This window comes from Peromyscus eremicus, chromosome 3, assembly GCF_949786415.1.
Source record: "Peromyscus eremicus chromosome 3, PerEre_H2_v1, whole genome shotgun sequence".
Lineage (NCBI taxonomy): Eukaryota > Metazoa > Chordata > Mammalia > Rodentia > Cricetidae > Peromyscus > Peromyscus eremicus.
The window spans coordinates 72,648,968-72,674,997 of NC_081418.1; the positions used below are offsets into that span (position 1 = coordinate 72,648,968).

At 38.2% G+C, this 26,030-nt stretch overlaps 1 protein-coding gene and 1 non-coding gene across 2 annotated transcripts in view; one reads left to right on the plus strand and one right to left on the minus strand.

Moving 5' to 3' along the window:
• The window catches only part of Avl9 (AVL9 cell migration associated), a 52,002-nt gene that overhangs the window by 10,952 nt on the left and 15,020 nt on the right, over positions 1-26,030 (plus strand). Inside the window, exons 4-12 of the mRNA XM_059257886.1 lie at positions 894-965; positions 5,010-5,099; positions 6,015-6,081; positions 7,137-7,177; positions 8,080-8,118; positions 12,706-12,775; positions 13,787-14,325; positions 23,004-23,138; positions 24,752-24,971. Coding sequence (XP_059113869.1) covers positions 894-965; positions 5,010-5,099; positions 6,015-6,081; positions 7,137-7,177; positions 8,080-8,118; positions 12,706-12,775; positions 13,787-14,325; positions 23,004-23,138; positions 24,752-24,971 — 1,273 coding nt within the window. The remainder of the gene's footprint in view (positions 1-893; positions 966-5,009; positions 5,100-6,014; positions 6,082-7,136; positions 7,178-8,079; positions 8,119-12,705; positions 12,776-13,786; positions 14,326-23,003; positions 23,139-24,751; positions 24,972-26,030) is intronic.
• LOC131907508 (U6 spliceosomal RNA) lies at positions 11,697-11,808 on the minus strand. The gene has a single exon (XR_009378417.1). It is a non-coding gene; the product is annotated as a U6 spliceosomal RNA (small nuclear RNA).

Consider the following 26,030-nt stretch of genomic DNA (forward strand, 5'->3'; position numbering starts at 1 on the left):
ATTTGTTTGTTTGAGATTTTTATGGTTTTTTTGTCATACTTTTTCCCCCTTTGGTTTTTTCGAGACAGGGTTTTTCTGTGTAACAGTACTAGCTGTCCTGGAACTCATTTTTTAGACCAGGCTGGCCTCTGCCTTCCAAGTGCTAGGACCAAAGGCATGCGCCACTACCGCCCAGCATCATGCATTGTTTTTATAAGCATATTTAAATTTACATAATGAGAACTAATGAAAATGAAGGCATCAAAATCACATTAAAAATTAAACTCAGTGGAAGTGGTTAAATGTATAGAAATGTACAAAAAGAGAATATCACAGCATTTTCAGTAGCATTACTAAGGGAAAGAAGAAATACATCCAGAAGTATTTGAGCATCAGTACCTAACAACACATTTGTGGTATGGTGCCTTTTTTTTATCTCTCCTGACTAGTTTAGAAGTCTACTTTTGCAGCTATGAATCTAGCAACATTAGTTTTTTGAAGGCTCCCATTTGCTTGGTAGATTAATTTCGATCCTTGTGACTCTCAATTTTTGGATGTCTGGCAGGTGTGTTTTTAGGAGATAGCAAATCTTGTTTTTTAATCCAGTTAGTTTTTATGTGTTAGTTCTCATTGAAGGGTTGGTCTGGTATGTGACTTGTACATAAAGCAGTTTCTAGCCTGTAAATTCCAGGGCAGTGGGGATTGTCCCTTCACTGTTCTACCCAGTGCCTAGCTACTGACATTCAGAGCAAGGCTAGCAGGTATGTTCAACTGCCGTAGCTGAGATTCACTGTGAAGTTCTTTAATTTAACTGAATGCAAGATTTTTTCTATTTAATTACTGTGTTCATATTGTAACTGTTTATAAATGCAGCTGTGAAGTATTTCTAATAAATAACTGTTTGCTTATAACAGGCATTAAAAGTAAGGCAAGCCGACATCACCAGAGAGACTGTTCAGAAAAGTGTCTGTGTTTTAAGCAAGCTGGTAAGAGATCTCATAACTTACTTACATATAAACACTCAAGGCAGCACTTTTTCTTTAGACCAAGGAATGTATGAGAATAAGGACTTGCTAAAATTAGTCGAGTGCCTACTGATGTGCTCCTGTGTCCTCTGCTTCCAGCAGTTTGCTCTTCTGTGTAGTCTCCTGAAGATCCCAAGATGAACACGTGGACATTTAACCCAAAAAAGCATCTGTTATAGTTCATTTATCTATTTTTGTTTGTCCCCAAGACTTTGGATAAATGCTATTTTAATAACTTTAAAAAATATCATAATTGCTCTCACTTTATTTGTAATATAGAAGTTCATGACTATTGCAGTGAAGACATTTAACCTTAATATATACTTTAAATTTCAGAATGTTTGAGAAAAGCCAATGACATGGTCAAACTGTACATACTATAACAATATTTCAGAGTTGTGTTTATTGTAGGTGCATAGTTTTCAAGTTGACATTAACAATTACACACTTAAACATGTATTTTATTTTCTAAATTGTACTACTAGTGCGAAGGGAGGAGTGCATGCCACAGTGCACATAGGAAGGTCGGAGGACAACTTTGTGGAGTCACTTCTCTCCCTCTGCCTTTATGTAGGTTCAAGGGATCAAACTGGGGTCATCAGGGTTGTATCATCGGGTTGCAAGTACCTGTATCAGCTGGGCCAGTGCCATTGCCCCTATTTTAACATCATTTTGTTTTTAAGACAGAATCTTATATGGCCCAGGTTGGCCTGAAACTCTTTATATAGCTAAGACTTTGAACTCCTGATCCTTCTGCCTCCACTTCTAGAATTACATGTGTGTGTGATCGCACTCAGCTTATTTTTAATTTTTAAAAGAAAATAAATGACTGGGGCATTTATCTATTATGCAAGTCCTAGTTTCGATCCCCATCATCACAAAGGAAGAGTTGGGAGAAGGGTCAGAGAGAGGAAGGAAGGAAATACAAATTCAGTGACATTTTTGGTTTTCATAGTCCTCAGTTGATAATTTACAGTATTCGATGCCTATTGATAATAAGATAATGACACCTTTGTATCAAATGCCTAATTCTGCAGTAAAATTTAGTTTTCCCCCCAAAAAATCTTCATTGTGGGGAATAGTTTAGATTTATATCATGTTAATTATCTATATTTTATGATTACTATCATAGCCATTCTGCAGTCACTCCAAACCAAAATTAAAAATGTTTTATTGGCCCATAAAACATTAAAGCCCATTTACCAATGTAGGCTTGTCTGATTATTTCTTGGGAACTTATCTAATTTTCTTATCCACAGGCAGTTTAAATACTCTTTGTATAGCCGGGAATGAGATTAAAAGTGTGTGCCACTTTTAATCTCAGTACTTGAAACAGAGGCAAGCAGATCTCTGAGAGTTTAAGGCCTGCCTGATCTGTATAGTGAATTCAGGCAACCAGAGTTACATAATGAGACCATGTCTCAAAACAAACAACAGGTTTTAGCCCGGTGGTGGTGGCACAAGCCTTTAATCCCAGCACTTGGAGGCAGACGCAGGTGGATCTCTGTGAGTTTGAGGCCAGCCTGGTCTACAGAGAGTTCCAAGACAGCCAAGCTATGCAAAGAAACTCTTTCTTGAAAAGCCAAAAAATAAAGTTTTGTATAATGTAAATCGACGTTTGCAAGATAAGATTTATTTGGGATTTTATTACTATCTGAAAAGTAAGAGGGCAAGGAAGAAGAAAAGATGGGAGAAGAAACCATGAATTAATAATAACTTATATATAAAATATTCTTTTTTTTTCTTGCAGGAGCAAATAGGTTTTCACTATTGTAGCCCTGGCTGGCCTTGAACTCACAGGGTTCCACCCACCTGCCTCTGCCTCATGAATACTGGGATTAAAGGTGTGCACCAGCATGCCATGCCATATCATAATAACTCTAAGTATGATATAATAATAATAATGCAGTTTCTAGATGGATAGCCTGAAAAATATATCTCAGTTAATTTGTGTACAGGACCAGTTAACCAAAACATAGGATATTGTATGTGTAAGTAGATACATGCTGAAAGGCTCCTGAGTAGTCACCTTGAGAGGGCAGTTTGAATAACAGAGACCACCTATGTCTGTCTGTGTCAGTGTTAATTCTTACCAGACATTTTATATAACATTGTCTTTCTTATTTTCCTAACAATGTTGAGATATCTTTGTTCGTCTCATTTTACAGATAAACATATTTTAGAGTAACAATATCTAATTCTCATATATGTGAGACTACTAAGTTTAAAAATAGGGTAAAAATCCAGTTTTGTCTGCCTCTAAAAGAGACATAGGAATGGGAACAGCTTACTTAATCAGAAAGGTCCACATGTTCATAGTGCATTGTAATGGATATGAAAATGTAATGATATTGTACTTAATGATGATATTCGTACATGTATATGGATGGGGACTGTAACAAGTCTTTCTCCGTCCTGCCAGCCAGCTCCCAAATAATGAGACTTATTCATTATGAATACTTGGCCTTTAACCTTAGGCTTGTCTCAACTAGTTTTGTTTTTTGTTTTGTTTTGTTTTGTTTTTTGGCTTTTTGAGACAGGGTTTCTCTGTGTATCAGCCCTGGCTGTCCTGGAACTTGCTCACTCTGTAGACCAGGCTGGCCTGGAACTCACAGAGATCCACCTGCCTCTGCCTCTGCCTCCAGAGTGCTGGGATTAAAGGCGTGTGCCACCACTACGTGGCAAAACACGCTTTAAAAAAAAAAAAAAGATTTATGTATTTATTTATTGTGTATACAGTGTTCTGCCAGAGTGTTTGCCTGCAGGCCAGAAGAGGGCACCAGATCTCATCACTGATGGTTGTGAGCCACCATGTGGTTGCTGGGAATTGAACTCAGGACCTCTGAAAGAGCAGCTAGTGCTCTTAACCGCTGAGCCATCTCTCCAGCCCCTCAACTAGCTCTTATTAAATTAATCAATTTATATTAATCTATGTTCTGCCATGGGGCATAACCTCTCTTCCATCTTGCACCTCCTGTTTCCTCTGAGTCTGGCTAGTGACTCTACTTTTCTTCTTCCCAGAGTCCTCTGTCCCAATAAGTCCCTACTAACTTCTCCTGCCTAGCTGTTTTATTGGCCATTCAGGTCTTTATACCAATCAGAAGGCGTCTTGGCAAAGACACATATTCACAGTGTAAACAAATACTCTGCAGCAGGGGACTAGTTCAGTATTACTTGTATTCTAAAAGGGACACATAAAGAGAATATGTCTCAAGAATGTTAAAGGGTTGCCGGGCATTGGTGGCGCACGTCTTTAATCCCAGCACTCGGGAGGCAGAGCCAGGCGGATCTCTGTGAGTTCGAGGCCAGCCTGGTCTACAGAGTGAGTTCCAGGAAAGGTGCAAAACTACACAAAGAAACCCTGTCTCAAAAAACCAAAAAAAAAAAAGAATGTTAAAAAGTGGATATGATCCATTTTGGGTAGGAAAAATAAGAATTGAGGAATAACTTTAAGTATACAAAATAGTATTATTGTAGAAGACATAGACTAGGTGCTCTCACCTTTCACAGATAACAGGAAAGAAAGGGTGTAAACTTAAATCAAACCAAGTGCTCAACTTGGTGTAAGAACCAGGCTGTTTGAGGATGATTAGATATTACCACAACAGAATGAAAGGCAGTAGCTATTGACATTCTTGTTATGTGCCAGAGACTCTGTTAAGTGCTTTACCTATTATTTAATCCTTAACACAGCCATAGAAGTTGCACCTTTTTGTGTACAGGGTCAGCTTGGTGAAGAGGTATGGAAAGGTTAAGGGCCCCTAATTAAGTAGCTGAAAGATGGAGCCAGGCCCAGAGTCGTAGCCTGACTTACCACCTTGCCAAGATAGCTTTCACTTGCTGCCAAAGAGTGAGACTGTGTGATATAACAGATATGTATGTGGGTCCTGTAGTTGGTATTACTAACTTTCCTCCCTGATATCTTCAGATTACAAGGTTGTAGGGATTTGTTGGTTTCTTTTGTTTACTATGATCAACCTAATGATGGTTTCTCTTTTTCTGTAGCCTCTTTATGGCTTACTTCAAGCAAAATTGCAACTCATTACACATGCATATTTTGAAGAGAAAGATTTTTCCCAAATTTCTATTCTAAAGGTAACTAATTTCCTTACAAATATGTTTGATGGAAGGTAGCTTAATGAATCGGGTAGCTCTTGTAGTAGTACTGTGAAGGACAGTTCTTGATAGTTTAAGAAAAACATGGTGTGAAAGTCCATTTGCTTGGGCCTGAGGAGATGGGTCAGTGCTTAAGAGCATTTGCTGCTCTTGTAGAGGAACCAGGTTTGGTTCCCAGCACCCACATGGTGCCTCACAACCACCTAGGGATCTGATAGATATCTTCTTTGGCTTCTTCAGGGACACACATGTACATTAATAAAAAATTTTTAATTCATCTTTAAAATAAATAAATTTAAAATAAATCTTTATTTAAAATATATTTGCATTAACCATTGATATTCTAATGAGATCTACCCAAGTACTAAACTCAAACTGTCCTTGAGGAGGGAGTGACTATCAACAATTAGTATGAATGCCTCTTACAAGGAGTAGTGTTTTGCTATGGCATTGTGTCTATAAATTTGAGTATCTAGCTTCTAGTTCCTGGTATTTTATTGAAGAAGGATAGCATATTTTTCTCAAGACTGGCATTAGTATAGAGTTCTGGATCTGTCCTGGGCCTGGGTAGAGTTGGGACAGTTAGGATTTTAGTGAGGAGGCAGGGGGAAGGTAATTTACACCACTGTTAAAGCTCTGGAATGGATCAAAAAAGAAGGAGTATCCTGAGTAGCTTTTTGTTCTTTTTGCTCCGGTAATTCTCCTGATATTGTTCATGTCTACAAGAGAAGGAATGAGTTGAGTGCCCCAAACTAGTAGGTTTCAGAGACAATGGTTGCTTAATTTAGTAGGTGGCAGAATAACCTACACAATCCTTTTCTGATCGTCGTATTTCTAGGAGCTTAGTGTCTAAAGTGACAGTGAAAGGTTCTAAACTCGGTCTGCATTCCGCAGGAGCTCTATGAGCATATGAACAGTTCCTTAGGAGGGGCCTCATTGGAAGGATCGCAGGTGTATCTTGGTAAGTAACTTGCAGGTCAGAAGCTATGTCCTCAAAGTTGGCTGTGGCCAAACTGGGTTGCATGTAACTGGTCATGATCAGAACTGTCAAGCATATGTGCATTTCATTGAATACTATACAAATAATTACTTACACAATCTTTGTGTGGTATCTAAGTTCTTAAATTGACTTCTTCCTTACATACCCTCTTAGCTAGCATTCATACAAGATTGATCATTAGCTTATGCTGGTAGTGACAGTTACAGGTATTGCACAGGTGAGTTTCAGCTTTTTGAATAGTACTGAACTTCTTTCTGTTAATGCTGATCAGCATAATTACCAGTAGGATGGGGGGTGGGGTGCTGCTTAGCTCTTGACTGAGATTCTTCAACTTGGGGATTTGTTAAATGTACACTATTTTGACAGCTCAAAACATCCATTGTTACCTGAGGTACTCAATAAATATTCTTTTGTGGTAAAAAGAGTTGTAATGCTATGGTGATGTGTGTTTCCTCCGTTTCCATTTCAATGTGAAGTAGCCAATACTAGTGCAGTTTTAAACAGAAAGTCAGCTAGATAGTCCTGTTCTGAGAATGTATTTATAAATTGTTTTCTCTTTTACTGTGTTGTTTGAGATGGATGATTGGAAAACAGTGTGATTCAGAAATAATAGTATATGTAATACAGTGACCAGAAGTCATGTTTAAATGACTGGCTGCCACTATGGTGTAAGCTTAATGATTTTTAAACTTCTGTGGTTTATGTTTGTAGAACAGAAGAAGTATTAAACCCAGTGTTTAAAACAGTATTCACTAATAGTGTATAGATATAAGTGTATTTATATTGCAGTTAATAAAATTTAAAAGCCACATTTGAAGTGCTCAGTGGCTAATGTGTCTGACAGGGCATATTTTAAACATTTTCATCCTTGGGGAAGATTCTGTTAAATAGTACTCTTTCTGAGTATATATGTATTTCACCAACTATTACATAAATGTTTGAATATTTACATATTCTCATTTGCTTGTTTAGATATTCTCTTCCTTTCACACTTAGCTCTCCTGTTTACATTGTAGGTCTGTCTCCTCGAGATCTTGTCCTTCATTTTCGACACAAGGTGTGATAGATATCCTTCAACTTGCGATGTACTGAAATGGGAAAGGCTGTTCTTGGGTTCCTTTTCCTGTGAACTCAAGGCAGCATCATAATCAGCTGATGGCATAATTGTGGTTTTGCTCTTCTAAGACAGCTTCGTAACCACATAGAGCTGGAGGCGTCAGGAGTATTTGTGTGGTAAAAGTCTGGGAGTACCTCTTGCTGGATAGGGTTTGCTTTTGATTCCTTTGTTCTGCAGTCTTTGCAATTTCACTTAGTGTGGGTAGAAAAAAATGTTGTTCCCTGAAAGTGGAACATTTTTCTATATAAATTATTTTTTCTTTTGTTGTGGTTTTTGGTGCCAGACATTATAATCTTTATTGTTAAAGTATGTGTTGTCTAGGATATACACACATTAGTCATTTATTTACCAAACCTTTATTGACTATCCATGTAAATGCTATATATCCCAGACTAGCCTGAACTCACTGTGTAGCTAAGGATGACCATGAATTTCTGATACTTCTGCTTCCGCCTCTGAGTGCTGAGATCACAAGTGTTCACCACCATGCATAGCTTAAATGGTTCTGGGAATCTGAATGCAGGGCTGTCATACACAGTAGACATGCATGTTATGAACTGAGTCACTCTCCAGCTTCAAATCTCTGCCTTTTCAGAAGCTTGAAAATTTTCAAGCAAAGATAACACTACTCCTTCCAAAAAAAACTATTTCAATTAAAGGTTAAATGATTCTCATATTTCTAGAGGACATAGGTAATACTTAATTTCTCAATTCAAGTTCCTAATTTCTCATGTATCTTAAGTACTATAATTATTTAATATTATATAACATGACTGTATTTGGGAAAAGAAAATAGCAATTGAGTTCTTATTTTAACACAGCATTTCTTTTTCCTTCTTCAGGTGTTGATCCTGTTTAAGCTAATTCTTCTTGAAAAAAAGGTGAGATATAGAAGGATAAAAGGAAGAACAGATGCTTTATTTTTTATTGACATTGCTTACATGTTATGTAACATGGGAATTAATGATTAAGTATTAAGACATTTTGTCTATCAAATGAAACACAAGATTCTTTTCTTTACTGTCATAAGCATACAAGTTTGTGTTCTCTTTTTGGAGGCAGTTTGATTTTAAACTTAAATAGAAAGGGAAATGTGTTGGCTCAGTCAGACTTGGTGCTTCCAGGGTATCATGACCTTGGGTGTTCTCTTTGTCCTACAGTCCAGTTAATTTTACCCAGAGCTGATCTCTCTTGTATATAAGAAACTGCCAACAGTAATCTGACTATTTGCTTCCTCAGACATACCACTTCTCAAACCTCCGAATATGAATTTTTTCCTTCAGTTTGTTTGGGCCCATTAGGCAACATGCCCACCACTAGATTCAGAATTGTTACCAAAAGCCTGCCTATGCTAATTGGCTTAAACTTGGGTTCCAAACCGCTCTGTACTATAAAGAGATTGAATTTGGAATTGCCATAACCATTGTAAACCTCAGGTCTATGAACTAGGCCTCATAGCCAATTCTAGCTTATCACTTTTATAGAAGTTTGTTGTTTTTAAGACTCATTTTATTTGTATTTATATGTGTGTATTTATGTTTATGTGTGTGTCTGTATGTGGGTATGCGCATGTGTATACAGGTACCTGTGGAAGCCACATACAGGGTATCAGATACTCTGTAGCTGTAGTTACAGGGTACCTAATGGGAGTGCTAGGAATTGAACTCAGGTCTTTTGCAAGAGCAGCAGTTTTTCTTAAGTAGGAAAACAGGCATCCCTAATATTTGCTTATTGTTTGTAGCTGTTTCTATCCTATAGGAGCAGAGTTGAGTAGTTGTGAGAGACCATATGGCCCACAAAGAAAATGTGTCTGACCCTTTATAGAGAAAGTTTTCTGAAATTCTGGTTTAGACTAATCAGAAGCTAGCCCCGTAATAAACCAGTTTTATATCCCATATTGACTGCATTCAGTACAAATAAGGAAGAAAGGATGTTAAGGGATTAGTTAGGCACTATGCTTGCTAAGGCTCATGACCTTAAGCCAATTATTCCTTTTCCCCAGTAATTCTCCTGTTAGGGATTTCTTTTTCAGAATTAATCTGAGTTGGATGCAAAACTATCTGAAAGAGTCATCACAGAATCACTTAAAATGAGTAGCTAACTATTGTGTGTTGCATGTAACTCCAAACAATAAAAATCCCCCAATACTTTTTATTGTCAAGATGTTTCATGGCATATTAGGTTAAAAGTTATCCAACCATAAGACTATAATCCAGATTTTACATTTTATTTATTTTATGAGTGTTTTGCCTGTATCTGTGTATGTGCAATAGACGTGTGCCTGGTGCCTACAGAAGCCAGAAGAAGGCATAGGTCCTCTGGAGTTACAGATGGTTGTGAGCTGCCATGTGGGTGCTGCAGACTGAACCTGGTTTATCAGCAAAAGCAGGGAGTGTTCTTAATCACTGAGCTATTTCTCTAGCCCCTGTGATTCTAGTTTTATAAGCAGATACAGATTCACTGAAACATGGCTGGAGAATATAATACACAGACTGTTTTAAGTTTCCATACATGTTATGTTCTTTTCTTTTTCCTTTTTTTTTTGAACAAGATTTGAATGTGGCCCAGGCTGCTTGAAAATTCATAATCCTCCTACCTCTAAACTCTGAATCTTGGGATTATAAGAATACAGCACCACTTCTAGCTATAATAATGTCCTTGATAGCTGATTTCTTCTTTTAATTCCTTAAATTTTTAATTAGATTTGTCCATAAATAATGTAATTATAATATACTATGTGAAATAGAGAATTTTTTTGTTACTGGAACTATTAAATGTTATTGTGGGGACTTTAGAGAGTGGATTTTTATTCTAAATAGAACATTAGTGGTTGGGGAAATGGCTCAGTCAGTAAAGTGCTTGCCATGTAAGCGTAAGCACCTGAGTTCAGCACCGTGTGAAAGCTGGCACAGTAGCATGCTCCTGTAATCCCTGCACTGGAGAAGTGGAGATTGAAGGCTTTCTGGCTTACTGGCTAGCTCATCTGGCCAGCCGTGAGTTCCAGATTTAGTGAGAGACTTTGTCTCAAAACATAATAACGTAGAGAAGAATTGCAAAAGATACTCATTGTTGCATTCCATCCTCCACACACATGTAGACGTGTGCAAGAATACCTACAAACATGAACACAAAATAAAGTTTATAAACCCAGGTCTAGGGCTGAAGTTAGATGACTCAGCAGTTAAGAGCACTGGCTGTTCTTCCACAGTCACTGGGTTTGATTCCTAGTACCTCTACATGGTGGCTCATAACCGTCTATAACTCCAGTACCAGGGGATCTGATCCTCTTCTGGCCTTTCACCAAGCACAGGCACATGCATTGTTCACAGACATACAAGCAGGCAAAACACACATAAAATAAAATTTAATTTTTAAAAATTCTAGTGATCTATTGAAAAAAAAAGTCAGAAGACAGTATCACATGCTTGTAATCTCAGAATGGTGGCGGGTTCCAGACCAGCCTGGACTACATAGTAACTATGTGACAATTCACACTCTAAATGTTGTTGTTTCTGTTGCACTTTAGCCTTTGCATTTATTTCTCTGGTATCTCTGGCCTATCCCATCAGTCTCTTAGTAATTTATCTTCTATAAAAATTGCAATTGTAAAGAATGGTAAGGAACAGAGTTTTTAATATGTTTATAGAAAGATAATAAATGACTGAGGGGATCCATATTAACTGTTACAGATAAAATGTATAGTCAATTGTTTTTGTTTTTTTTTTAAATCTAGGAACCAGTCAGGAATCCTTTATTACCTTTCTAGTGCCCTCTAGTCTCAAATTATTCTATTAGGAGACCTCATGGCTCAATGGTAGCATATCTAACTCCAAATCAAATTGTTCCATCACCTCATACTCTTTTGTTTATTTGTTTCTTTTTTTTTTTTTTAGATCTATTTCATTTTTAACTGTATATATGTGGGCATGTGTCTATATGTATGAGTACAGGTACACTCAAGAATCCAGAAAAGAACTTTGGATCCCTTGGAACTGGAATTACAGGCATTTGTGAACTGGGTGATGTGGGTGCTGGGAACCTAACTCAGGTCCTCTGCTAAAGTAATGTATTTTCTTAAACACTAGGCCATCTCCTCAGTCCTGCCTCTTTCCCCCATTTCCTCTTGAATTTCATGACTGGCACTTTTTAACTGATTGTGTATATATTATATATGTCTGTGTGGGTGTATGTACAATTAGGAGCACCTTTTCCTGCATGCTGAGGCTAACAGAGGGTATTGGGAGTATCCTCATCAATCAATCAACCTATTCATTTTGGGTTATGGTTTCTGTTAACGTGGGACTTGTATTTCTTCAGCTATACAGGAAGTCAGCAAGCCTCAGCAATCCCCTAGGCTCAGCCTGCCTCAGAGCTGGTATTATAGCATTCAAAGGGTGCTGCCCAGCTTGTTACATGGACATTGGAACCTGAATTCTAGTCCTCATGATTGATACCTTTTTAAAATATGGAGTACTTCATGAATTTGCATGTCATCTTTGCACAGGGGACATGCTTATCTTCTTTGTATACTTCCAAATTTAGTATCTGTGCTGCTGAAGTGAGTTTGGCACTTTTTAAAAGAATCTAGTCAAGTATTATAGAATTAAATGTGTGATTGTTTTCTTGTGGTTAGTTTCAGATTAAACATTTTAAGCAGTTTCAGATTAAACATTTTAAGCATTTTTAGCAAAATGATAAATCAGTGATGACATTACCTCAGAATATGACACAACTGTACTGTTCTTGATAATGTGAAATTTGATCATTTGGTTAAGGTGACAAACTACCTTAGCCAATAATTTGTGGGACAGTAAATCTAACATATTGTAAATATTCTGTTGCCCAATAATTTATTATAAAGAACTTAAAAATTTTTTGAGCCGGGCGGTGGTGGCGCACGCCTTTAATCCCAGCACTCGGGAGGCAGAGGCAGGAGGATCTCTGTGAGTTCAAAGCCAGCCTGGTCTACAGAGTGAGATCCAGGACAGGCACCAAAACTACACAGAGAAACCCTGTCTCGAAAAACCAGGAAAAAAAAAAAATTTTTTTTTTTGAATTATGAAATTAACCAAACCCAAAGTCTAGTTAACTCATTTTGTGTGTGTGTGTGTGTGTGTGTGTGTGTGTGTGTGTGTGTGTGCGCACACGCGCGCACGGTTGTTTACATGGGCACAGTCATCACAACTTATGTGTAAAGGTCAGTGGACAATTTCTACAATGTAGGACACACAGATTGAACTAAAGTCATCAAGCTTGGTAGGCACCTTTATCCTTTGAATCATCACCAGACCATCAATTTTACCTGAATTTTGGTAGGTGGGAAAGCTGATTTGTTATTGTTGTTTTAAATCATGACTCATGGGTGTTGTTGTTTTTTTAAGTATTACTCATATGCAAAGAATCCTTCCTTTATATATTATTACAGTCTCATGAATTTTCTAATTTAATTTTATTTGAATCCATTTCAGGTTCTTTTTTACATTTCTCCAGTGAATAGATTGGTGGGTGCACTAATGACCGTGTTATCCCTTTTTCCAGGTAAGAGGATAGCCATAACTACTTTTGTTTAATGTTATTGGAGTTTAGACTTTTAGTAATAAAAGTATACAAAAATAAACTAGTAGGGTTAACATTTCTGTTTAATTTTTCTTTTGGTAATAGGTTTTTTTCCTTTAGCCAATGTAGCAGGTCTTTCTTTGGACTGCCAGCTCCTGAGTAATGACACAGAGACTTATTATTAATTATGAAAGCTTGACCTTAGCTTAGGCTTGTTCCCAACTAGCTCTTAAAACTTGTTTATATTCATCTACATCTGCCACATCGTTCAACTACTTCTCCTCAGTACCGTATGTCCAACTTTCTCTGCATCTCACTGACAAATCCCCTGATTCTCAGATTCTTCCCAGAGTTCCTATCTTTGCCTGGAAGTCCCACCTATCTTCTTCTGCCTAGCTGTTGGCCATTCAGCTCTTTATTAAACCAATCAGAAGGTGCCTTAGGCAGGTGAGGTAAAACAGTAACACATCTTCACCCAATGTGATCAAATATCCTGCAATAAGCCTGTGTTTCTTTATTTTATTTTTTAGCCTTTATTGTGTGGAGGAGGTTGTTGATAAGCCATGGCTTGCTGGTGATCTGAGGACAGCTTATGAGAGTGTTCCCTTCTTCCACTGTGGGTGTTGTGGTATTGAACCCAGGTGTTCAGACTTGGCGGCAAACATCCTTAATCTTGCCAGCTCCCATCTTAACTTTTACCCTCCACAAAATAGAATTTCTCTATGTAATCCTTATTGTGTTGGAACCCACTTTGTAGACCAGGCTGGCCTCAGACTCAGAGATTTGCCTTCCTATGCCTAACAAGTGCTGGGATTAATTCATGTGCTACCACACCCAGCTTTCCTTTTTTAATAGAAATTTTTATTAAAACAGGTACAAATATAGCTTATGAAAAAAATATATAGATTTCTACTCTATAAAACAGAATATACACCTCTTATTTTCTTCTATATTATTATAATCTAAGCTGTTCTTCAATATTTTATATTTTAGGCATGATTGAACACGGCCTCAGTGACTGTTCTCAGTATAGACCCCGAAAGAGTATGTCTGAAGACGTTGGGCTTCAGGAAAGTAATCCTCCTGCAAATGATTTTATTTCTGAGTCCACTTCTGACATTTCAAATACCAGCTTGGGAACTGTCCCGAAAATCATTTCAGGAAACCATGGAGGAGACACTGTCCTCCAGACGGAGCAGCCTTGCTTCCAAGTAGAAGATAACAACAACAGAGAACAAGAACCCAGTGACACTGTCCGCTATTTGAAACCTCCGCCTCGTCCGTCTCCAGAGTCTTCAGAAAGTGACTGGGAAACTTTGGATCCTAGTGTTTTAGAGGACTCCTCCTTGAAAGAAAGGGAACAGATAGGGTCAGACCAAACAAACTTATTTCAGAAAGACTCTGTGCCCTCAGACAGTCCTCCAATTACTGTACAACCTCAAGCTAACACCAGGCAGGTGGTCCTGATACCAGGACTCATTTCTGGTTTGGAAGAGGACCAATATGGCATGCCTCTGGCCATCTTTACAAAGGTAAAATGCAGTATCCTTTATTGAGGATTTTAATTGTAACTTTAACTGTTTGAACACATTTTTAGGTCTAAAAATTATCCTTGAAAACTGAAAAATACATACTGAATGTATAGTGCTGCTAGATCTGTGATCATATTTAAAACTATGGGGAAATAACTCAGAGGGAAAGAGTTCTGAAGCCAGTGGGTAATGAGGCCAGCAGTCACTGCATTATGTCTGTTTTTGATTACTCAGACTTCTCTTTGAAAGCAAAGAATGAACTGAAGTCCATAAATAAGAAGTCTACACAATCCTGACTGAACTTAAAGTTTGTATTAAAATATTGTGCTTATAGCATGTAGCCCCAGCTATGATGGAGACTAGGCAGGAAACCACTTGAACCTAAACGTTTAAGGCCAACTTAGATAACATAGACTATCTTAGAAAAAGAAATAATATAATTCTAAAAGCTTCCATTTTAGGACAAAAAATTTGTTTAAATGTCTTATTTATATTATTAAGTATACATATTTATATTTACTAAGAATATATATTTTATATATTTCATTTTGCTATGATTTAGTATGTAATTATATCCCAAAACTATTTCATCATTTTATGACAAATGATTCAATTCAGGTATCATGGTGTATACTTGTAATATTAGCAGCGGGGTCCTTCTGCACCTAGGGTCTTTTCTGCTTTTAAAAAGCTCTGCTGCTTAATGTAATTAAGGGGCCAGGGGCCATTCAAAGCTGGTAGCCAAACTTGGCAGTGATGTCCATGGGTGCTGACTTTAGAGGCGTGAAGGATATAAAACTGAAGGGTCGTGGATTCTTCCTCCCTGGCTTTAGAGAGCTTTTGAGGCTAGACAGCATGTATCATGTGGCCTGCATGAAGCTGTGAAAGTCTGATTTGGAGTGAAGACACCAAGCTGTTAGAGAGCCAGAGCCATAGGATATTTGCCAGGGAGAGCTGCATATAGGGAGTGAAACCAGCCTAAACAGAGAGATGTATGTTACAGGCTGCAAAACTGGAGGGGCAGAGACACCTAAGTCTTTTGAAATAAAAGTCCACACATCAGACATAGAGCTACAGGATTTGAAGTTTTCCCTGCTGGGTTTCAATCTTGCTTTGGTCCAGTATTTCTTAACTATACCCCTTTTTCTCCTTTTTAGAATGGTAATGCATATTCTGTGCCAATGTATGTCAAAAGTATATAATTTGTGTTTTGATTTTCCAAGGGGTTACAATTAAGAGATTCCCTTGAGATTTTATAAGAGACCTTAGACTTTTAAATAATGTTGAGACACTGGAAATCTGTGCTGACTTAAAATTGGACTAAATGCATTTTTGCATTATGATATGACTGTGAGCCCATAGGGGACAGGGAGTTGTAGTGTGGTGGTTTGAGCAAGAAATGCTCCCATAGTCTCAGGTATTTGAACACTTAGTCCCCAGTTGGTGGTGCTGCTTGGGGTAGGTTTTTAGAGTAAAAGCCTCACCATTTCCAGTGTATTCTCTCTGCTTCCTGCTTGCCAGTAAAGATGTAAGCTCTCAGCTTCCTGCTCCTACCACAGGCCTGTCATGTAATGTCACTCCTCCCCACCATAATGAACACTCATCCACCTGGAACCCTAAGCCACAAACCCTCTTCCTTACATAATGCCTTAGTCATGGTGTTTTATCACAGCCACAGAAAAGCAGCTACTACAGTGGGCGGGCACTGTTGACTTGACGTTGTGTGTCTTTCTATGCTATATACTTCCTGGAAAATTCTGAGTTACTCAGCTTCCTAAAAGTGGTTGCTTTGACTCAGTATTGAAGAGTTAACAGAGAATGCCATCTTTACTTATTCTGTGGCCTCTCTGGGATTCTGAAATTATCCTAATTGGTTTCTTGATTAAACCAAGATAGTTATCTTAAAGCTGAAATCTCAGAATCTTGGGAGAAAACTCATACTTCACAAATTACTAAGTTCAATAAGTAGTCACAAATTGTGTTTTGTTTTTTTAAAAAATCTATGAGAGAGAGATCAGAGGAAGACTGTAGAAATGTTTATCTCTTACTATGTGGTTCCCAGGAATCAGACTGAGCTCATCAAGCTAAGCAGCAGATACTTCTAACAGATGAGCCATTTCTGTTAAATGGCCTCTTGTTAATTGTAGTGGATTCTTTACCCTAGATGACCAGATCTATGTTTCTTAACTCAAAATAACAAATGGCCCACAAATTATAACTTTAATTTTGTATGTTTTGCCTGCATGTACTGGTTGGGGTTTTTTGTTGTAGTTGTTTTTTGTTTGTTTGTTTATGTCAACTTGAGAAAAACCTAGATGTATCTGGGATGAGGGAATCTTAACTGAAAAGTAAGGTTTTCCTGTAGGGAAAGTCTGAAGAGCATTTTCTTGATAATTGATTGTGACCAACCCACTTTGCATGCCATCCCTGGACAAGTGGTTGGGGTTGTATAAGAAAGTAGGCTGGACAAGCCATGAGTAACAATCCAGTAAGCAGCATTCTACCATGGTTTCTGCTTCAGTTCCTGCTTCCAGGTTCTTGCCCTGATTTCCCTCAGTGATGGTTTGTGATCTAAGAGTTGTAAGGTGAAATGAACCCTTTCCTTTCCAAGTTGCTGTAGAAACCCTAATTAATACAGAAATTGATAAAGGTTCATGGGATTTTGCTGTGACAAACTTGAGCATGGTTTGGGGAGGATAATAGAAGGACTTTGGAGCTTTGTGCTAGAAAAGCTATTGTGTGTTCAGATGTTAATAAGCTGTTGTGGAAGCCTTAGAAATTAATATTAAGAGCAATATGAACAATGGAGGCCTGGCTTGTGAGGTTTCAGAGGAAAGTTTGAAGAGTCCCTTAAAGACTATCAGGGCCATTTGTTATTTTGAGTTAAGAAATGTAGATCTGGTCATCTGCGGTGAAGAATCCACTACAATTAACAAGAGGTCAGAACCACTAAAGTGAAATCTTTGCTTTGCTGGGACAGTTTATAGTGGTAAGCTGGAGCTAAAGAATCAGCTGTGATTAGAAAAAGACCAACATCGAGCTGGGCATAGTGACACATGCCTTTAATCCCAGCCCTCGGTAGGCAGAGGCAGGTAGGATTTCTGAATTCAAGGCCAGCCTGGTCTACAGAGCAAGTTCCAGGACAGCCAGGGCTGTTACACAGAGAAAACCTCTCTCAAGCAAACAGACAAACAAAAAACCGAAAGAGACTGACATCATCAAGGCAAAAATCTGGGAAATGTTTCCTCTGGGTCAGCACACCAGCTTGGTCCAGAGGGGAACAAGGCTGTTGTGCTGGCTACTAAACTTGGTAATGTGTAAGAGTCTCCCAGATGGGACTGGTTTTCAAACCATGAAGGAGACATGGAGTGTAGCTGGGGATGAGCACAGTAAGAAGCTAGGAGAGACCACTAGTGAATGTGCAGCCTCAGGTAAAGAAGCCCCAAGACTGAAGCCCCAAGGTTGTGGGGAGAAGTTGAGACATGGCATCGTGTTACAGAGTCAGAGTCCCCGAAGAGAGTGGGAGAGAGGCTGTTGATGAAGGTGCAAGCCATTTGCGGAAGAAATACCAGCATTTTGGAGATTCCAGTAATGTGATGAGCATCAAAGACAGCTGTGGAGTGGAGCAATCGGGACCCTATGAAACATACTGTATGTGCTTTGGATGCCAGAGCCAGAGAAGTGGTACTGCACAAGCCCTTTGGAGCCCAGAAGATTGAGTCCCAGTGTCTGACACCGAGCTTTACATCGTGGGACTTTGGTTTTTCCTTTGTTTAGATTGTGACTGTCCCTTCGTTCTTCTCTTGGAATAAGAAAGCACTTATCTTGCCTCCTCCCCACAGGAACCCACAGATATGAGCCTTTAGATATTTTAGAGACTGAACTTTTAAAAGATGTTGAACTTTTCAAGAAAACCTGGACTTTTAAAGTATTGAAATATTTTAAAGACTGAATAACTTTTTAAAATATTCTGTTTATATTGTGATATTTATAGATCTTGGGGATGAACAAGAAAGAAAAGGTTATGATTAGTAGGTGATGTATTTGTGTCAAATTGACAAGAGGTCAAATATCCTGGTTAGTTTTTGTCATCTTGACACAAACCTAGACATATGTGGGAAGAGGAAATCTTAATTGAGAAAACAACTCCATAAGATTGGCCTGTGGGCGAGTCTGTAGGGCATTTTCTTGATTAAATATTAATGGGAGAGAGTTCCGCCCATTATGGGTGGCTCCACCCTGGGGCATATGGTTCTAGGTCGTATAAGAGAGCAGCCTGGGCTAGCCCTGGGGAACAAGTCAGTAGTAATATTCCTCCAGGTTTCTGCTTCAGTTTGTGCCTCCAGGTTCCTGCCCTGCCTTCACTCAGTGATGGAGTGTGACCTGAGAGTTGGAAGGTGAAATAAACCCTTTCTTTCCCAACTTGCTTTTAGTCAGGGTATATTATCACAGCAATTGAAACCCTAACTAAGAAAATAAATGTATGTGTGCCATGTGATCCTGATGTCCCTGGAAAGTGGAGTGATAGATAGTTGTGGCCTACCGTCAGTGTTCTGGGAACCAAACCCATGTGCTCTGCAAAGCATCAGGTGTTCATCGTGAGTCAGCTCTCAATCCCAGGTTGTGAATTTTTTTTTTAACTGTCCTTGTTTCCTGTATCTTTCAGAGCACTTTTTATCGGGAGGCAAATGAAGCAAAGGAAAATGTTGGTTTTGAGGGTCAAGTTTCTGAATTAAAGTGATATGAATCTTGTCAGTAAACTATGTTTAGCTGATTTATGTGCTTTATGCCAGTACTGAATATGTGATAGGCTCACCACTTTACTATACTAAGTAAATCATTTTTTTCTTCTTGGTTTTATCTTTTATTGTGTGTTGAGTAAAACCCACACTTCTAACTACAAATACTGATCCTTTGTCATTAACTTTGGAAGATGAAATGTTCTTTTTTTTTTTTAATTTACTTACTTGTATTTTATATACATTGGTGTCTTGCCTGCATGTAGGTTTGTATGAGGGTGTTGACTCCCCTGGAACAGGAGTTATAGACAGTTAGTTGTGAGCTGCCATGTGGGTGCTGGGAATTGAACCCAGGTCCTCTGGAAGAGCAGGCCGTGCTCTTAACCACTGAGCAATCTCTCCAGCCCCAGATGAAATGTTCTTAAAACCAGATTGTCTTTAAGCTGTTTTCCTTCTGGAATTCTTTTACTTTTAAATTTATTTTTCTCATATGTATAAGATTTTTGCCTGCTTGTATATGGGTACATGCAGTGCCTGCTCAGGTCAGAAGAGGGTGTCAGATACCCTAAAGCTTGGGTGACAGAGTTGTGAGCCACCATGTAGGTCCTGCTAATAGCCTATGCTGGTGGTGGTGGTGGTGGTGGTGGTGGTGGTGGTGGTGGTGGTGGTGGTGGTGGTGGTGGTGGTTTTTTGAGACAGGGTTTTCCTGTGTAGTCCTGTAACTCTATCTCTAGACCAGTCTGTCCTTGAACTCAGAGATTCGCCTCCTCTGCCTCCCAAGTGCTGGGAACCACTGGGCTGCAGCCTGTGCTCTTCACTGCTAGGACAGTTCCCCCAGCTCTTAGTATTTGAACTTGGATAAGAAGGATGCCACGTCAGCCTTACAGTCCAAGTTTATTATGTAAACCCTAGAGGTAATAGATTGCCAAATGTTTGTCTGACCTTTTCCTGAGAGCTGATTTAAGAAATATATAGAAGTAACCTAAGGGCTGAGGAAATGATGAGTCTAGAAGCAGCTATCAAGCAAAATATCCATGGAGTCATAGGAGGTGAATTGTGGATACTAAAAGTGGTAGAAAAAATTTTTAAATCATGCCTTGAACTTGTGCTCTGCTGCTGTGCAGCTCAATGAGCAAAGAACTCAGGGGGTTGAGAGGAGCTGAAAAAGAGACAGAAGTATTTTAGAGTGTGAAAATTCCATATTGAGGGCCTTCTATTTCCCCCTGATTTTGCACTGGAATTGGGCACATTCTGGCATAGTTGGTGTCGGGCTGGCTTTCTAGAAAGGACTGGGATCCTTTTCCTGTTTAATTTCATGTGTCAGCTTTTCTCTCCAGTTACAAGTCATTTAGTAAAATCAGTTGAGGTACCATAAAAACTATGATTAGAAGTTACTTCCTTATAATTGCTATTTGTCAATTTAAAACAAAAAAATAATGAAATTTAATTATCTCAGCTATGTATGGTGGCATATGACTGCGACCCAGCACTTTGGTAGCTGAGGCAGGAGAATCCTGCATTTGAGACCAGCCCAAGATATATAGTAGGACTCTGTATAAAAACAAAGTCACTTAACTTCCCAACTTGTAACTGAATATATAGAGTATATTTTTTAGTGTTTGGGTAGTTGACAGGGAGATAAATACTATTTCATTATATTATTCTACCCTACTTTTTTTTTTCCACTCATGCATTGGCAGATACTTTCATTGCCTCTACCTCTTGGCTGTTATGATTATTTCTGAGAATGTGGATATGCATATATCTCATGATGTTTGCTTGGGATTTTTATTTGTTGTAATATGTATAGTCGTGTATATTAATCATATGTGATAATTGTTCTCTGTGTGTGTGTGTGTGTGTGTGTGTGTGTTTTGTCTTGTTTTAGCGCTATATGTTGTTGTTTCAAATACAGATGTTAAGTTGTCCTAGATAAGTGGGAAGCCAGGAATGAGTTTAATTTGCTTTTTGGAAAAAGACTTATATTCTTCTGCAAACATATTCCAGTACCTCCCAAAGATTTTAGCTAAATTGAACATCATGAAAAGAAAAATAATGACACCATAATAATTCTTTGGAACATTGTACCAACTTGTAACATTTCCACATAGTTCAATAGTAAAAAGGTCCAAAGCACCAGTAATAAAACCTGCTATGGACAGAGGATGTGGAATGCATGCCTGACATACACACAGTCCAGAATTCAACCTCTAGAACCAAAAAGAAATGTTTCCTAATCCATCCCTTCTACCCATCTGCCTTCTGTAATGGCTTCAAACATTACCAATGTCTTCTTTCCTTCTAGTGGTATTTTATGGCATAAGGAAATGCATAGATTTTTGTGGTTCTGCTTCTTCCTCCAGATTATTGGCGCATTGGTTCACGAGGGTGGAGGGAACAGAAGCAGAGAACAGGGTTTGGACAGCTGTGGGTATGATGGAGACAGCCCTCCGGGAGATGACTTCAATGAATCTGCTCAGCTTTATTCCTGAATATAAGAAATATAGGATTGGAAAGCCTGGGGACAAACCCTAATTTGGATTAAGTGGTATGGACCTATCATAAGGCCTCGTGTGTGGCAACAGGGTCCTACAGCAAGCTCCTAGTATAAGCCTTAGTTACCATATGTGCAGCAGGGAGGCTTCTGTGCCAAGGGTCACCCTAGAGAGAAATCAGGCATGCAGGCTTAGAGACAGCTTTCAGATAAGGGCAGGTAGAGAACAGGAAGTCTCTTTGTGGGGAAGGGAGTCCCCATTGTCACTGAGCTTTTGAAAAAAAGCTGCCAGGCCATGAGAAGCTGTAACCTCTGACCAGCAAGGCCTTCCCACGGATTTCCCCCACTCCTTTTAAACAAGTAATAGCTGCCTGTGCCCATCTTTTCTACTCTTGATCACTTCTACATTATATTCCTGAAAGTTAAACTCCATCACTTTTTATGGTTTTAGAATGTTCCATTATATGGCTAGAAATTTACATCACTTTGTGAAGTTATGAATCCTATTTACAATAAATAGTACTGTATTAAGTAACTTAAAAATACAGCAACAGATGAGCAGGGATGTCTTCAGGATAAATGTAGGTAAACTACTGGGTGGAAGGATGTGTGTGTGTGTGTGTGTGTGTGTGTGTGTGTGTGTGTGTGTGTGTGTGTGTTTTCAAGACAAGGTTCTTTGTAAGTAACCCAGTCAAAATATTCACAGAAAGGAAAAAAGATTCTGAATCAGAATAGGTTTTCAGTAAGTGTGATGATTTATGTACAACACGAGGCTACACATGAAAAAATTCAACAGCTCTACCCTGCCTTTATGTACGGATCATTATCACTGACCACATCTTTAACTCTGGGGATTGTGCGGAGTCGGGCTTGCTTTTGCTTGGTTGGTTTGCAGACTTAAATGACTGCTGAGGATTAGTGATTTCACTCTCATGTTAAGGCAGTGCTATCTCAAATGGAAATTAAACACAAACACTGCCAGTATAACTGTGCTTTAACCAGTTTGTAGCAGATATTTTGACATATTGGACAAGAAATGGGGTGCTTTGCTACTCTCATTGCGCCTTGGTGGCTGTGTACAGATGCAGGTTTTAAATAAAATTCTTAACTGCTTCCTATTAGACAACATACTTTTCAGTGGATGTCGTGCTTTTCATTTCCTAAATTAAAAAAAAAAAAGTCAGACTTTATTTAAATTAAAAATAAAGTGATCAGATAAGACAGCCTTACAGAGAGGTTTGACCATTTGTGAAGCAAATAAATCAGTAACTGGACTTACTGCAGTCAAGGCAGGACATTGCTCTGTGAACATTATTTTAGGTGAACTAGACAGGCAGGAAGACTGGTCATGTCCTTTACTGTCTGCTCTTCTGCTTTTGGCTTGGGAAAGAGAAGGGGCTGTCTTGTTTACCGTCTGTTGTTTCTGCTGCTCTTGTTACCCACAGGGATATCTGTGTTTGCCTTACATGGCACTGCAGCAGCATCACCTTCTCTCCGACGTCACTGTCCGGGGATTTGTGGCTGGAGCCACTAACATCCTTTTTCGACAACAGAAGCACCTCAGTGATGCCATTGTGGAAGTACGTTTATGTCCGAGTGTGTGGACTTGGCCTGCCGCCTCACTTACTCCTTTCCAAATATGACTGTGAAGCTGTGGTAACAGCACTAATAAAGAAATAGTGTGGCTGTGTTCCAGTGATTGTAATTATATATTTTTTGTTTGTTTCGGGTTTTTTTTTTTTTCCTTCCATTATCAAACAACTGGTAAATGCTTGGGCAAGGATTCCAGCTTGAGTAAACCAGACCTATCATGGTCTCAAAGCCTTATTAAAATGTGGATTTTTTTTTTTTCAAAATAATTTAAACACATATCCTGCTTAATAGATTCCTGATGTTAAGGAATTTCAGAGTAGATATTTGATACCTTATCAATATATTTAAAGTTTTGTTTTTGTTTATTTTTGTTTTTCAAGACACGGTTTCTCTGTAGTTTTCGAGCCTGTCCTAGAACTTGCTCTGTATACAAGGCTGGCCTCAAACTTACAGAGATCTGCGAGGCTCTGCCTCAAATGCTGGGATTAAAGGTGTGTGCCACCACTACTGCCCAGCCTATATTTAAATTTTTTTAATTATTCATTTAATTTCACAATTTTAAAATGTTGGGATTTTTAACTCACTAAGGTTTTTATAATTACTGAGAGAAAGTTCATACTTTATGGGAAAATGGTTAAAATATAACAGATGAAATATCCAAGATTCAAAATTACATTATTATCCCAAATTTGAAGCGAGGAGGAGTGTGCATTATATAGGAGAGTACAGGTGAGAACACCACAGAGTGCTTTAACGTTCAGAAGTTGTTTGATAGATGTTTTATTATTTCACTCTAAAACTAATCTTTGGAGGTTGCTAAGTATGCCTAAGATCTTTAATCACCAGCAGCTAACAAATAAAACAAAGCCTTGCAAGTTAGTTTTTTTGTACATAAAATGTACAAATACATTTTAAATACAAAAAAATGTATTTAAAATATTCTGAAGTATTCATGCCCTCAAAATGGAAAAATTTAAAGGACTTATAACTAAGCTTGTTTTCTGTGTTAATATAAGGGCAAATTTCATTGTGTATGTATCTGTACTTCCCCAAGTATTTACACTATCAAAGATTTTAAAAAGCATGAATTACTTTTATAGTTCAAAGTCATATTTGCACATGTATTTTCTTTTCTGTAAGTTACTCTTTTTTTTAAAGACTTATTTATTATGTGTACTTATTTTTGTCTGTGTATATGTATACGTGTGTGCCGTGTACATACCTGGTGCCTGTGGAGGTCAGGAAATGGTGCCAGGCCTCCCAGAACTGGAATTACTCATGGATATAAGCAACCATATAGGTGCTGTGAAACAAACCCAGATCCTCTCCAAGAGCAGCAAGTGCTCTTAACCACTGAGTCAGCTTTCCTCTTCTACCTATATTTTCTAAAAATAAAAATGGCTTTTTTTTTATAAAAATAGAGAAAGTATATAGAAACTTCAGTGTAAAAACCTGCCTCTTTCTTAAACACATTTTTGAGAATACTGTTACTCATATGTTTTATTTCGAACTCCAGTTCCCCAATGTTTACTGTTTAAGATGTGGGATGATTATCTGTGTGAGTGTCCCAGCTCTGACTTGTACCTGGGTACTCTTGTAGGTGGAAGAAGCACTGATCCAGATCCATGATCCAGAACTTAGGAAGCTGCTTAACCCAACCACTGCAGACCTAAGGTTCGCAGATTACCTAGTGAGGCATGTGACTGAGAACAGGGATGATGTCTTCCTGGATGGCACAGGCTGGGAGGGAGGTGACGAATGGATCCGAGCCCAATTTGCAGTCTACATCCATGCTCTGCTGGCTGCTACACTGCAGTTAGGTAAGAAGCACACAGCCACGTTTCTTCCTATAAATTTCCATGTTCTGATATTTATGGATGTTTTGAGTTGCACGAGAAAGGAGTTGTAGAAAATCACCCATTACTCATACAGACATAACTCTGACATTTTGAGTACTTTATCCTACCAAACCTGTTTCTTTACATATATTTTGGACTTTGGTTTTATGGTTTATGGTAGTCTTTACCAAAGTGAGTCTATTAAAGCATATTTTCTGACCATGACTCTCCTTTATGATAGAAACATCAACATGTGTTAAGGCATACTGATTATTTTCACTTCAACTTGGCTGCTGATTATTTTGTATCAGTAAATGTCAGTATTTGGCAACTGTTTATAATGTGCTTACAGATTTTCAAATTATCTGAAGAAATATTTTTAAAGGAATTACTGCAAATCATATTCTGAGTGATTAAGCCTTCAAAGTTTTATCTCATTCTAAAAAAAAATTATTATTTTTCCTGTGAAACACTTAAAATGGGTCAGGTAAACATACATTTCTGGTAAAAAAAAAAAAAAAAAAACTACTTCATTCTACTTAGAAAATAATATGAACCATAAGTGGAGCTTTGCAATGAGCTTTTCTATTTTGCAACTCTGGCAAATACTTGTAGACTTGTAGCAAAAGTAGATTTCAGAATATTTTGCAGTTGTCATTACTGAAAAATTACATTACTTTTTTTAAATAACAATGAAGATTATGCAACATACAGTTTACTTTCTTGTAATATTCTGTGAACGTGCATGTCCGCGGTGTCGTGAAGATTATTTGCATTGTTGTGTCATCAGGGTTTTTAAATCATTACTGTCACTCCCACCTGCCAGGGTAATTTCAAATCCAGGTTTCAGAAATTGTTCTTCATTATAAAGAAAAACTAATGATCGAGTCCTCATCTATCAGATGGATATTTTTAAATGTCTGTCACCTGTACAACTATAGCAGCAGAGGCATCAAAATTAAATCTTATTAAATCTTACTTACTAATCAAAAAAAGAAGCCCAGATAGCCACCAGGTTTTTGGCCTCATAAGTAATCAACT